Source organism: Mandrillus leucophaeus, unplaced genomic scaffold (assembly GCF_000951045.1).
Source record: "Mandrillus leucophaeus isolate KB7577 unplaced genomic scaffold, Mleu.le_1.0 Scaffold231, whole genome shotgun sequence".
Taxonomy (NCBI): Eukaryota; Metazoa; Chordata; class Mammalia; order Primates; family Cercopithecidae; genus Mandrillus; species Mandrillus leucophaeus.
The window spans coordinates 225,972-239,602 of NW_012102377.1; the positions used below are offsets into that span (position 1 = coordinate 225,972).

The 13,631-nt window shown below is 53.0% G+C and overlaps 1 protein-coding gene across 6 annotated transcripts in view; it reads left to right on the forward strand.

Annotated features, from left to right (window-relative positions):
* EIF4G1 (eukaryotic translation initiation factor 4 gamma, 1) overlaps positions 1-13,631 on the forward strand; it is a 20,490-nt gene continuing 6,859 nt past the window's right edge. Inside the window, exons 1-26 of one of the 6 annotated variants that reach the window (XM_011981843.1) lie at positions 1-399; positions 616-709; positions 999-1,085; positions 1,580-1,600; positions 2,177-2,353; positions 2,567-2,666; positions 4,530-4,642; positions 5,473-5,565; positions 5,770-5,836; positions 6,135-6,950; positions 7,215-7,303; positions 7,396-7,582; positions 7,671-7,804; positions 7,933-8,091; positions 8,258-8,446; positions 8,633-8,830; positions 9,053-9,199; positions 9,730-9,966; positions 10,118-10,222; positions 10,329-10,488; positions 10,700-10,800; positions 11,661-11,763; positions 12,015-12,117; positions 12,348-12,580; positions 12,718-12,836; positions 12,962-13,134. In XM_011981843.1, the coding sequence (XP_011837233.1) occupies positions 650-709; positions 999-1,085; positions 1,580-1,600; positions 2,177-2,353; positions 2,567-2,666; positions 4,530-4,642; positions 5,473-5,565; positions 5,770-5,836; positions 6,135-6,950; positions 7,215-7,303; positions 7,396-7,582; positions 7,671-7,804; positions 7,933-8,091; positions 8,258-8,446; positions 8,633-8,830; positions 9,053-9,199; positions 9,730-9,966; positions 10,118-10,222; positions 10,329-10,488; positions 10,700-10,800; positions 11,661-11,763; positions 12,015-12,117; positions 12,348-12,580; positions 12,718-12,836; positions 12,962-13,134 (3,971 nt within the window). In that variant the 5' untranslated portion in view covers positions 1-399; positions 616-649. Of the gene's footprint in view, positions 400-615; positions 710-938; positions 1,086-1,579; positions 1,601-2,176; positions 2,354-2,566; positions 2,667-4,529; positions 4,643-5,472; positions 5,566-5,685; positions 5,837-6,134; positions 6,951-7,214; positions 7,304-7,395; positions 7,583-7,670; positions 7,805-7,932; positions 8,092-8,257; positions 8,447-8,632; positions 8,831-9,052; positions 9,200-9,729; positions 9,967-10,117; positions 10,223-10,328; positions 10,489-10,699; positions 10,801-11,660; positions 11,764-12,014; positions 12,118-12,347; positions 12,581-12,717; positions 12,837-12,961; positions 13,135-13,631 lie in introns of those variants that run through there. The other 5 variants (XM_011981844.1, XM_011981845.1, XM_011981846.1 and 2 more) reach the window with 5 other exon arrangements.

Genomic DNA, 13,631 nt, shown 5'->3' on the forward strand with positions numbered 1-13,631 from the left:
CCCTCCGGGCCGACCCTCACTTGCCTGAAACCGGCTCCTCGACGGCCGCCGCCCGCCTGGCCTTTTAGGGTCTGACTCCCGCCCTTCCTGGCCTACACTCCTGGGCGGCGGCAGGCCTTGCTTCTGGCCCAGTGCGGGTTCCCTGGCGGCAGGCGTATCTTGTGTGCCCCTGGGCCAGGCCCGAACCCGGTGTGCCCGGGTGGGGGGTGGGGACACCACGGCCGAAGCAGCTAGCTCCGTTCGTGATCCGGGAGCCTGGTGCCAGCGAGACCTGGAATTTCCGGTCTGGTTGGTCTTGGGCCCCGCGGAGCCAGGTTGATACCCCTCACCTCCCAACCCCAGGCCCTCGGATGCCCAGAACCTGTAGGCCGCACCGTGGACTTATTCTTAATCGAGGGGGTGAGTGAGGGGACTGTTTGAGTAGACCAGGGGTTGGTTGGAAGTGATGTGGGATTGACAGCATGTTGGTGGGGACAGGCTCTATCTTTTCTGCTTCACCCTCTTGGCATCTCTGGGACTCCGTATGGGACCCAGCCTTGCATCAACCCTTCTACCGCCCCATTTGCCTTAAGCTTGGGTCCTTTCCTCTTCCTGAGCGCCACTCTTTCCCAACAGGTGCTGGGGGGACCCTGATGTGGCACCAAATGAAATGAACAAAGCTCCACAGTCCACAGGCCCCCCACCCGCCCCATCCCCCGGACTCCCACAGGTAATTAGGGAGGAATTAGCAGGGGTGGGGGTGGGGGAGACCAGGCAGTCGGGCAGGAACAGGTTCCAGCCTCTGGATTTTCCTACCCCCATCTGTGTCAGGGCAAAGTGCAGCCGCCTGCTGCCAAATTGAGACAGGGCCCCTGGGCTGTCCCCGGGGGCTGTCACGGGGAGGGGGTATGTGGATTGTTAAGGCTCTTGCCGCAGATCTGCTCCCCTTATTTCACCAGCTTGGGTTTCTGCCCCACCTGGGCTTCCCCTCTTGCTGAACTCTGGTCTCCCCTCTTCAGCCAGCGTTTCCCCCGGGGCAGACAGCGCCGGTGGTGTTCAGTACGCCACAAGCGACACAAATGAACACGCCTTCTCAGCCCCGCCAGGTGAGGGGCTGTGGGGAGGGGAGTAGGGGGCCTGGGTGGGAGCAGTGGAAAGCTTTGGCCAATTTAGGCCTAAGATGGAAACTGGAGGCCCGGTACCTGGCCTTAATCCTCTGTGTTCTTTCATGCGGCTCTGCGCCTTGCCCTGTTGATTACTTACGGTGGCTGGTCCCTTGGATAGTATATTGTCAATGAGGGTGGCATTACTGGGATCCTAGTGCATCTAAGAATTGGGGGCAGTGCTTTGGGCCCTGCTGCCAACTCTTGCTTTCCTATTTGCTCCTTTTACCGGAGGCTGCCATTGCTCTATTGCTCTCTCTGCTTTCTCTTTGGACTGTGGTGAGGTAAACACTTCAGCTGGTCCTTGCCTTTCTCTGTTCCGCAACTTCTTCCTTACTAAGTGGGAGGATTCTTGTCCTGTCCTATTGCCTTCATTCCCTCCCCCCGCCATCACCTTGGGGATAATTCTCTTCTTTCCTGTCCCCATGTGCTCTCAGGGAGGATTCAGGTCTCTGCAGGTAATACCCCTTTCCTAACCCTGGACGGTCTCCTGGTCTCATCCTTACCCTCCATCCTAGTCAGGGGCTAGACACAGAGAATGGGAGTCTTCAGGGTGGTGACTTGTTTGGTGTCCAGGTTCTCAGTTGGACGCCGAGTGATGCATGTTAGGGGCTACATCTTGAAGAACGCGCATCTGGGGACTGGGAGGCTGTTGCATGTTATGGTTAGCTCCTCATTACATGCTGGTGGAGCAGTGCATGCTGGGGGTATGTTGCCCGAAAGGGCCTTACTTAGGCATGATGCATCTGGGTGTTAGGAAGCCTCTGCAGAGGGGTAGTTTGGTACAGGTGACATGCGTAAGCATGGCAGTGAGAGAGTAAATCTATACAGGGTGCAAACTGTACATCTGAATTTGGAGGGCGTGTGTGTGTTCAAGAAGCTGCTTAACCATTTGGTCAAGTGGTCTTGGAAGGATTGGTCTCCATGTTCTGAAGCCCACAGTACTTTCCAGGCTATAGAGACATTGTGGAGTGGCTATGTTTTGTCCACTTCCTCCTCTTTACAATGCCAACTGCTTTCCTCCCTCCTGACAGCACTTCTACCCTAGCCGGGCCCAGCCCCCGAGCAGTGCAGCCTCCCGAGTGCAGAGCGCAGCCCCTGCCCGCCCTGGCCCAGCTGCCCATGTCTACCCTGCTGGATCCCAAGTAATGATGATCCCTTCCCAGATCTCCTACCCAGCCTCCCAGGGGGCCTACTACATCCCTGGACAGGTGAGGCTGGGGGCTTGGAGCCTAGAAGCCACAGACCCATATACTTCTCACTTCCCTCACCCTGACCCTCCAGTTCCATTCCTTTTCCAGAGGTGGGCCTTACTTCTGATCATTGCCCAGAGTTGGCTTGTCTTGTCTTGACCTACATTCTTTTTGGAGTCTGATATGGAACTCATAGCTCCCTCAACTCCTTCTCTTCCCCTCCCCAACCAGGGGCGTTCCACATATGTTGTCCCGACACAGCAGTACCCTGTGCAGCCAGGAGCCCCAGGCTTCTATCCAGGTGCAAGCCCTACAGAATTTGGGACCTACGGTAAGCAGGGGAGGGAGTCGGAGGTGAGATCAAGCCCAAGGGAGCATCTAAACCCATCTGCTGATTTCTAAAGCAGAAGACCCTTCCCAGGCTTGGCTTTTGGTCTAAAAATGATAAAGTTAATAGGTGGTAGGGATTGGTGCTTAATATTTAACTGGTGTTGATTGTGGGGAGAAAATGTGATTCTATTGCCAGGAGAGTTTAGGGTCTTCCCCACATCAGGGAATGTAGAATCAGGTATCAGCCTGAGAGCCTGTTAGTAGGCTTTCCCTATGACACTTCTTCCATGGTTGGGAGCCCATGTAATGCAAATTCGGGAGGTTTTTGTAGCTATTTATTTATATTCTAGGAAAGGATTAGTTTGTTCTTTATGGCCGTGGTTTCCAAGTGTTTTGATCACCTATCAGGAAAAGTTTTGAGTATGAATCTCTCATATACATATGTTTTTGTTTATATGTATGCAAAATTTAAACATATACACTCGTGCTTGTCAAAAACAAAACAAGTGGAATTTAGGGATGAAGTTAAAGAATGCGCCCTGGCGGTGCGAGGGATCTTGCCTATAATCCCAGCACTTTGGGAGGCAGGAGGACTGCTTAAGGCCAGGAGTTTGAGACCAGCCTGGGAAACATAGTGAGACCCTGTCTCTTTTAAAATTTAAGGGGGAGCTGAGTGCGGTGGCCCATGCCTGTAATCTCAGCACTTTGGGAGGCTGAGGCAGGTTGATCACTTGAGGTCAGGAGTTGAGACCAGCCTGGCCAACATAGTGGAACTCCGTTTCTACTAAATTTTGTTGTTATTTTTATTTTCTTTTTGAGACAGAGTCTCACTCTGTCACCCAGGCTGGAGTGTAGTGGCACAATCTTGGCTTTCTGCATCCTCCACCTCCCAGGTTCAAGTGATTCTCCTGCCTCAGCCTCCCGAGCAGCTGGAATTACAGGCGTGTGCCACCACACCCAGCTAATTTTTGTATTTTTAGTAGAGACGGTGTTTCATCATGTTGACCAGGCTGTTCTCGAACTCCTGGCCTCAAGTGATCCACCTGCCTTGGCCTCCCAAAGTGCTGAGATTATAGGCGTGAGGCACCACGCCTGGCCCTGTCTCAACTAAAAATACAAAAATTAGTCGGGCGTGGTGGTGCAGTCTTGTAATCCCCACTATTCGGGAGGCTGAGGCAGGAGGATCACTTGAACCTGGGACGTGGAGGTTGCAGTGAACCAGGATTGTGCCACTGTATTCCAGCCTAGGCAACAGAGTGAGACTCCGTCTCAAAAAAATGCATATATATTTAAGGGGAAAAAAAGAACGCACCCCACTTTGGAGATAGTTTGCTTTAAGGAATTAATTTTTCTTCATATTGAGCCTAGCTCGTAATGTTACTTTGTTTCTTTGCCCCTTTGTAAAGGGCTGGAGACAGGAACTGGACTCAAGTTAAATGGAACAGGGTTGTCAAATCTCTTTCATTCCCAGCCAAAGACCTGGTTCTGTTTCAGGTTCAGAGTATGTGTGTACACGTTGATAGCGGGTGGGGTACATACATGAGAGTACCTTGTACGGTAGAAGGACAGACATAAGTCCTCTTGGTTGCTGGTGTGTGGTGGGTAAGGAGTGCCTGCCTATGAGATGTGTGTGTGTGTGTGTGTGTGTGTGTGTGTGTGTCAGTGTTAGGAATTCTTGTAAACGCAGTTCAGACTGGTTCCCCAGCTTTGACAGACACCTGATTCCCTGGGGGAGGAGGGCAGGGCAGGGCAAGGGGCCGGCTGTGGGTGTTGAGAGGTTTTGGGGTGGGAGGTGTCAAGCAGGCATTAGGATATGGTTGGGCCCTGACGCTACCACCATTCTTCTCCGTCCCCCTCCCCCAAGCTGGCGCCTACTATCCAGCCCAAGGGGTGCAGCAGTTTCCCACTGGTGTGGCCCCCGCCCCAGTTTTGATGAACCAGCCACCCCAGATTGCTCCCAAGAGGGAACGTAAGACGGTGAGTAGCAGCGAGGGGCTCCGGGACATCTGGGAAGGGGAGAATCAAGGTCAGATGCTGCTGGGACATTGTGCCGGAAAGAACAGTGACTTGAGGAAGGAGCTGAGAGTGGGCAGAGAATGGGGTCTGTGGAGGGCTCAGGTTCTTTGTAAGATACTAAGATTTTAGCATAGAAGCAGGTCATGGGAAGACTGAAGTGGCTAGCGAGGAAGTTCCTGTGAGACCTGGGTGCTGGGAGGTTGGAAGAACTGTGCTTGCTTTTGGGCTTCTGGTGGCTTGCCTTGGAAATGGTTTGTTTTCTGTGGCCCCAGCCCCCATCCCCACCCGGCCCCCCCCACAAGTCCTGGAAGCTCTCAAGGCCTCCGCCTCTGCTCAGTCCTCAAGCCCTGGGCGTGGTGCCCAGAATAGGGTGCCAGAGCTGGGGAAGCCGCTGAGTCACCCTGGCTCCACCTACTGGATCTGGGCCCTGCCCCCAGAGATCAGGCACACTAGCCACAAGTGAGCCGATTGGGTGCTAGATGGGGGTCTTGGGCCCCAGGGTGTGCAGCCACTGGCTTGGGGACTGCTGGTGGGGTAGGAATGAGGAAGGGAGGGGCATTGTGATGTACAGGGCTGCTTTGTGAGGTCAAGGGTCTCTTAAGGGTGGGAGCTAGGGCAGGGACTACAAGAGCAGCCAGATGGGCTGAAAGTGGAACTCAAGGGGTTTCTGGCACCTACCTACCTGCTTCCCAGTGTGGGGTGGGGAGTTGGCCCAGAGTCTTAAGAGTGGGGGAGGGTGGAGAGGTGGGCTCTTCCTGCTTCCCACTCATCCCATAACTTTCTTTCCCCAGATCCGAATTCGAGATCCAAACCAAGGAGGAAAGGATATCACGGAGGAGATCATGTCTGGGGCCCGCACTGCCTCCACACCCACCCCTCCCCAGGTACTGTCTGCTTTTTGAGCGATACCCTGACTGGGATGTCTGTTCTGCCCTGGACTCCCAAGTCTCTGGATCTTTTCTTTCAACTAAGGGATTTATTTCCCTGCTTTCCTGGATTTCTAGGCAGAGCTAAAGTAGAAATGGCTCTAGTAAAGAAGGGTTGTGGGACTCTTCAGTGCAAACTTGGTAACCCTTTGTGTCCTGCAGACGGGAGGCGGTCTGGAGCCTCAAGCTAATGGGGAGACGCCCCAGGTTGCTGTCATTGTCCGGCCAGGTAAGTAAGCGGGTGGGATGGAGCTTTTACGGGGAAAGGGAATGTTGACAGTTTGCTGTCACCTCAGTGCTGAGGTGGTGGAGTGACTTGAACTGGGTACCAGAGAAGGATGACTTAGATTTCAGGTCGTGGGATTTTGAGAGTGAATTGGGTTTTGGATGAAAGTGGAAGTATAGCTTAGGTGGGAGATGATGACGTGGGAGTGTTAAGTTGGAAATACCTTGGCTGGAGGATGGGGAGGAACAACAGCAGTGAAGCACTTGCCTTTAGTTGCTCATTCTTCCTTCCTATGGTGCAGATGACCGGTCACAGGGAGCAATCATTGCTGACCGGCCAGGGCTGCCTGGCCCAGAGCACAGCCCTTCAGAATCCCAGCCTTCGTCACCTTCTCCGACCCCATCACCATCCCCAGTCTTGGAACCGGGGTCTGAGCCTAATCTCGCAGTCCTCTCTATTCCTGGGGACACTATGGCAACTATACAAATGTCTGTAGAAGAATCAACCCCCATCTCCCGTGAAACTGGGGAGCCATATCGCCTCTCTCCAGAACCCACTCCTCTCGCCGAACCCATACTGGAAGTAGAAGTGACACTTAGCAAACCGGTTCCAGAATCTGAATTCTCTTCCAGTCCTCTCCAGGCTTCCACTCCTCTGGCATCTCACACAGTGGAAATTCATGAGCCTAATGGCATGGTCCCATCTGAAGATCTGGAACCAGAGGTGGAGTCCAGCCCAGAACTTGCTCCTCCACCAGCTTGCCCCTCCGAATCCCCTGTGCCCATTGCTCCAACTGCCCAACCTGAGGAACTGCTCAACGGAGCGCCCTCGCCACCAGCTGTGGACTTAAGCCCAGTCAGTGAACCAGAGGAGCAGGCCAAGGAGGTGACAGCATCAGTGGCGCCCGCCACCATCCCCTCTGCCACTCCAGCTATGGCTCCTTCAGCTACTTCCCCTGCTCAGGAGGAGGAAATGGAAGAAGAAGAAGAAGAAGAGGAAGAAGGAGAAGCAGGAGAAGCTGAGAGTGAGAAGGGAGGAGAGGAACTGCTCCCCCCAGAGAGCACCCCTGTTCCAGCCAACTTGTCTCAGAATTTGGAGGCAGCAGCGGCCACTCAAGGTAAGGATTGGTTGGGCGGTAGAGGTAGGGTGGGCTAGGGGATGTGGTTCCTTGCCCTCCTTGATGACCCCCCGTTTTTGCCATGTTTCTGGGTCATAGAGGCCCTGCAATGGAATCTAAGAACTAGATTAAGGACTTTTAAGCCTGAAGACTGTGATGCAAAGGGGAAATACGTACTTTGGCTGCTTTTTATTTCCCAGGGATTAAGGGTACTCCTTAAATTATTGGCAAAGACTCATGCTTTTATTTATTTTTTAAAATTAGTGGCAGTATCTGTGCCAAAGAGGAGACGGAAAATTAAGGAGCTAAATAAGAAGGAGGCTGTTGGAGACCTTCTGGATGCCTTCAAGGAGGTAAGGGAGCAGAAAACGGAAGGGGAGAGGGCCAAGTTGAGGTATGGAACAGTGGTCATTGTGCAACCAAAACTGGTGTTCTGTTGTTCTAGGCAAACCCGGCAGTACCAGAGATAGAAAATCAGCCTCCTGCAGGCAGCAATCCAGGCCCAGAGTCTGAGGGCAGTGGTGTGCCCCCACGTCCTGAGGAAGCAGATGAGACCTGGGACTCAAAGGAAGACAAAATTCACAATGCTGAGAACATCCAGCCCGGGGAACAGAAGTATGAATATAAGTCAGGTATGCTGAAGAAAGGGTTGAGAATGACTTGAGTTTTCTTATTAGGGCCAGAGAAGACAGTATGATTGCTTCATTCTCTTCCTCGCAGATCAGTGGAAGCCTCTAAACCTAGAGGAGAAAAAACGTTACGACCGTGAGTTCCTGCTTGGTTTTCAGTTCATCTTTGCCAGTATGCAGAAGCCAGAGGGATTGCCCCATATCAGTGATGTGGTGTTGGACAAGGTTAGTGGCTTGAGTCAGGGAGGGGACGATAAGTTTGTGCTGGATGGATTGGGGAGGAGCCTGAGGTCCTGAAAGAGTAGTCAACTGCTGTAGCCTGCTTCTAAGACCTTTTCCTGTCCTCTTTGCAGGCCAATAAAACACCACTGCGACCACTGGACCCCACTAGACTACAAGGCATAAATTATGGCCCAGACTTCACTCCATCCTTTGCCAACCTTGGCCGACCAGCCCTTAGCACCCGTGGGCCCCCAAGGGGTGGGCCAGGTGGGGAGCTGCCCCGAGGGCCGGTGAGTGGGGCTGGGTAAAGGGGCAGGTGGGTAAGGAGGGGGAGTGGATGATTCCCCTGTGTCTCAGTGCTGACGGGGAGGGTTTTGCCCTGGAGGCGTGTAGTAGTGGTATCACATATTGTGCTGACTAGTTCCACGTCCCCTCTTGTCTTCATCCCTTGCTTAGCAGGCTGGCCTGGGACCCCGGCGCTCTCAGCAGGGCACCCGAAAAGAACCACGCAAGATCATTGCCACAGTGTTAATGACCGAAGATATAAAACTGAACAAAGCAGAGAAAGCCTGGAAACCCAGCAGCAAGCGGACGGCAGCTGATAAGGACCGAGGGGAAGAGGATGCTGATGGCAGCAAAACCCAGGTACTGGCGAGTCCTGCTTTTGGTCTCTCTCCATTTCTTTTCCAGGTCTGCTGTCAGTGCCCTCTTTGCTGCTTTTTGTCCTTATCAGTAGCATCTGTCATGCCTAAGTCCCCACCACTCTCTCCTGTCCCTCTGAACAGCCTGTTCTGAGACCCTCACTGGAACTCTTGTCTCCTCTTCCTCCAGGACCTATTCCGCAGGGTGCGCTCCATCCTGAATAAGCTGACACCCCAGATGTTCCAGCAGCTGATGAAGCAAGTGACGCAGCTGGCCATTGACACCGAGGAACGCCTCAAAGGGGTCATTGACCTCATTTTTGAGAAGGCCATTTCAGAGCCCAACTTCTCTGTGGCCTATGCCAACATGTGCCGCTGCCTCATGGCGGTTAGTTTCCACTGGGTTCTAAATCTTACGGTCTAGTTGCCCATTTCTATTCCCAAGACTCCTTGAGTCCAGCTTCTTGGTTCTCCTCCAACTTGCACCTCTTCCAGCTGGAAGGAGGCAGAGCTGGGGCCAGATATCTTCCTGGGTCAGGTAGTTAAAGGCTCTTGGAGGGCCTTCGCTGCCCAGTACTAGTCTGAGTGTGACATTCTCTCCGACCTGCAGCTGAAAGTGCCCACTACGGAAAAGCCAACAGTGACTGTAAACTTCCGAAAGCTGTTGTTGAATCGATGTCAGAAGGAGTTTGAGAAAGACAAAGATGATGATGAGGTTTTTGAGAAGAAGCAAAAAGAGATGGATGAAGCTGCTACGGTGAGAGAAAACCCACTACCGATTCCACTCCCCACTCAGCTCCTTCCCTCACCCAGATGCTACTCAACTGTAGAATTTGGAATGGAGATAGTGGTGTCTTGGGGATTTCTCTGGCTCAGAACTTTTTTTTTTCCTTTTTGAGACAGAGTCTCGCTCTGTCACCGAGGCTGGAGTGCAGTGGCGTGATCTTGGCTAGCCTCCACCTCCCGAGTTCAAACGATTCTCCTGCCTCAGCCTCCCAAGTAGCTGGGATTACAGGCATGTGCCACCATACCTGGCTAATTTTTTTGCATTTTTAGTAGAGACGGGGTTTTACCATGTTGGCCAGGCTGGTCTCAAACTCCTGACCTCAAGTGATCTGTCTGCCTCGGTCTCCCAAAGTGGTGGGATTACAGGCATGAGCCACTATGCCCAGCCAGCCTGCCTCAGGACTGAGTGCTTATTGCTAAGTTTGGATATCCAGGTAGAAAAGGGTTTTAGCAGAGTGGCTGGCTATCTTTTTGACACAATCCCTGTCCTGTGAATGGCAGGCAGAGGAACGAGGACGCCTTAAGGAAGAGCTGGAAGAGGCTCGGGACATAGCCCGGCGGCGCTCTTTAGGGAATATCAAGTTTATTGGGGAGTTGTTCAAGCTGAAGATGTTAACAGAGGCAATAATGCATGACTGTGTGGTCAAACTGCTTAAGAACCATGATGAAGAGTCCCTTGAGTGCCTTTGTCGTCTGCTTACCACCATTGGCAAAGACCTGGACTTTGAAAAAGCCAAGGTAGAGGTCCTTGCATCTGGAGGGGGATGGGCTGAAGCATGCGGGGCTCACTGAGCCACAGTGACGGGGCGGAAGGCCTGAGGACGGGTGGGGCCTGCAGTTATAGGTGAGACATGAGAAGTTCCTGGTCTGATGCCTTTCTCCTCCATAGCCCCGAATGGATCAGTATTTCAACCAGATGGAAAAAATCATTAAAGAAAAGAAGACGTCATCCCGCATCCGTTTTATGCTGCAGGACGTGCTGGATCTGCGAGGGGTGTGTGTCCCCCTCCTCCCCACTGCCAGCCTGCTGCCTCCAGTTTCTGACACTGTCTTGTCTGGCCTTCCCTGACATCATCGTGACTGGCCTTCTGTCTCCACAGAGCAATTGGGTGCCACGCCGAGGGGATCAGGGTCCCAAGACCATTGACCAGATCCATAAGGAGGCTGAGATGGAAGAACATCGAGAGCACATCAAAGTGCAGCAGCTCATGGCCAAGGGCAGTGACAAGCGTCGGGGTGGCCCTCCAGGCCCGCCCATCAGTGAGTTCCAGGCTGGGATTGAGAAGGGAGCAGTGAAGAGACTGGGAGGTTATACTTTCCTCTGATGACTTCCTATTAGTGCCACGTGTCTGGGCCACTGAGACCCCATGATGGAACTGAGGATCTGAGGAAGGGAGGCTGGGGGTGGCCCAAGGGGAAGGGGCTGCTAAGGTTTATTCATTATTCCAGTATGCCCCTCTTTTTGTGTCAGGCCGTGGACTTCCACTTGTGGATGATGGTGGCTGGAACACAGTTCCCATCAGCAAAGGTAGCCGCCCCATTGACACCTCACGACTCACCAAGATCACCAAGGTAGGGGTGTGTGTGGGAGTGGGTGATTCAACTCAGGTTTAGATCTTCGTCCCCTCACCTTTTTTTTTTTTTTTTTTTTTGAGACGGAGTCTCGCTCTGTCGCCCAGGCTGGAGTGCAGTGGCCGGATCTCGGCTCACTGCAAGCTCTGCCTCCCAGGTTCACGCCATTCTCCTGCCTCAGCCTCCCGAGTAGCTGGGACTACAGGCGCCCGCCACCTAGTTTTTTGTATTTTTTAGTAGAGATGGGGTTTCACCGTGTTAGCCAGGATGGTCTCGATCTCCTGACCTCGTGATCCACCCGTCTCGGCCTCCCAAAGTGCTGGGATTACAGGCTTGAGCCACCACGCCCGGCCGTCCCCTCACTTTTCTAAGGTTGAGAAGGTGACAACTAAATGTTTCCTCTTAGACTAACTGGTTGGATTGGTAGAGACAGTACTGCCAGCTGTAGAGGGAGGGTGGTACTCCCATTAGTCTGGACCAGTGTTTGGCAAACACACACACGTGCCAGATCCAGCCCATTCATACATCCCATGACCCAGTAGTGGGTTTTTACATTTTAAAGTTGTGAAAAATTAAAAAGTGAATGGTAATTTATGCTGTGGAAATTAAGTAAAATGTAAATGTCAGTGTCCATGAAGTTTTATTGGAACACAGTCACAGCCATGCCTTTATCATCTACAGCTGGTTTCATGCTGCTGTGGCAGAAATGAGTAGTTGCAATAGAGACTGGCCCTTTATTTAAAAAGGTTTTCTGATCCCTGCACTGGGCCGTGCACTACCTGTTTGGCTGCATGTGGTGGTGCTGGCCAAGGGACTCAGCCAGGTTAGACCTATGACTCTACTCCCCTTTTCTTCTTCAGCCTGGCTCCATCGATTCTAACAACCAGCTCTTTGCACCTGGAGGGCGACTGAGCTGGGGCAAGGGCAGCAGCGGGGGCTCAGGAGCCAAGCCCTCAGACGCAGGTACGGAGGCAGTGTCAGGAGCTGGGTGGTGATCCGTCAGAGCTCCCTTGAGGACAGAGCCTTTCCTGTTAGTGAGGCTTTCAGTACAAGGTAGTTAGGCAATGTAGGCAATAGAGGAGGTTTGTGTTGTGGTTCCAGGGATTGAACTGCTTTACTTTTGGGACTGGGACCAAGTGTCTTAAACTGACAAGTAGGGGATAAAATGCAGGAAAGGAGAAAAATATTTTAATACGGATTTTCTGCATCCCCAGCATCAGAAGCTGCTCGCCCAGCTACTAGTACTTTGAATCGCTTCTCAGCCCTTCAACAAGCGGTTCCCACAGAAAGCACAGATAATAGGCGTGTGGTGCAGAGGTGAGGTTTCCTGGACGTCTTTGTTATTCACACTGGGGGTACCGTGATTGGGTTCTGGTTGTTGCCATGGGATGGAAATTCTTCATACCTGTCCTGGTTGGAGCCCTTGGGTTAGATTGGGGCATATTCATTATGCCAAGAGCAAGGCCCAACAGTTGCTTAGCATTTGTGTAATTATATGAGTGCCTGGGCAGTGCAAGTGAGTGAAAATGTGCCTGTCTTTCTTCCAGGAGTAGCTTGAGCCGGGAACGAGGCGAGAAAGCCGGGGACCGGGGAGACCGCCTAGAGCGGAGTGAACGGGGAGGGGACCGTGGGGACCGGCTTGATCGTGCGCGGACACCTGCTACCAAGCGGAGCTTCAGCAAGGAAGTGGAGGAGCGGAGTAGAGAACGGCCCTCCCAGCCTGAGGGGCTGCGCAAAGCAGCTAGCCTCACGGAGGATCGGGACCGTGGGCGGGATGCCGGTGAGAGTCTGGGAGAGGAATGGAGGGAAAAGTGTTGGCTGGCTTGGGACTAGCTGGTCCCCAGCTTTTTGAGAGCTCTGAATCTTGTTTGCTGGGAAGACTAAAAAGTCTCTCTAATCTGTGTTCTCTTCCCACAGTGAAGCGAGAAGCTACCCTACCCCCAGTGAGCCCCCCGAAGGCAGCACTCTCTGAGGAGGAGTTAGAGAAGAAATCCAAGGCTATCATTGAGGAATATCTCCATCTCAATGACATGAAAGTAGGCAGTGGGAGCGGTGTGTGATTGAGGAGTGGGCAGGAAGGGATCATGCTGGCAGGCATAGGGGTGCATTGTGTGGGTCAGACAGTGACTGGTCTCTTCCTGCTGTGCCCTGCGCCCCTCAGGAGGCAGTCCAATGTGTGCAGGAGCTGGCCTCACCCTCCCTGCTCTTCATCTTTGTACGGCATGGTGTTGAGTCTACGCTGGAGCGCAGTGCCATTGCTCGTGAGCATATGGGGCAGCTGCTGCACCAGCTGCTCTGTGCTGGACACCTGTCTACTGCTCAGTACTACCAAGGGTATGACCAACTTCTCTGGGCCTCCCACTTCTACAGACCCACAATTTTTTACCTCCTTTTTGGGACCCTTGGAACCTTGCATAAGAATATAGGTTCTCTGGCTGGGTGTGGTGACTCATACCTGTCTTCCCCAACACTTCGGGAGGCCAAGCTGGGTTGGATTGCTAGAGGATCACATGAGGTCGGGAGTTCTAGACCAGCCTGGCCAACATGGTGAAACCCTGTCTCTACTAATAATACAAAAATTAGCCGGGTGTGGTGGTGCAGTAATCCCAGCTACTCAGGGTACTGAGGCAGAAGAATCGCTTGAACCCGGGAGGTTCAAGGGAGGCCACCTCTGTGTCCTTAGCTTGAGATCATTGTCCCTATGTCTAGAAAGTGTTCCTGGGGGCCAGGCACAGTGGCACACGCCTGTAATCCCAGCACTTTGGGAGGCCGAGGCGGGCGGATCACAAGGTCAGGAGATCGAGACCATCCTGGCTAACACGGTGAAACCC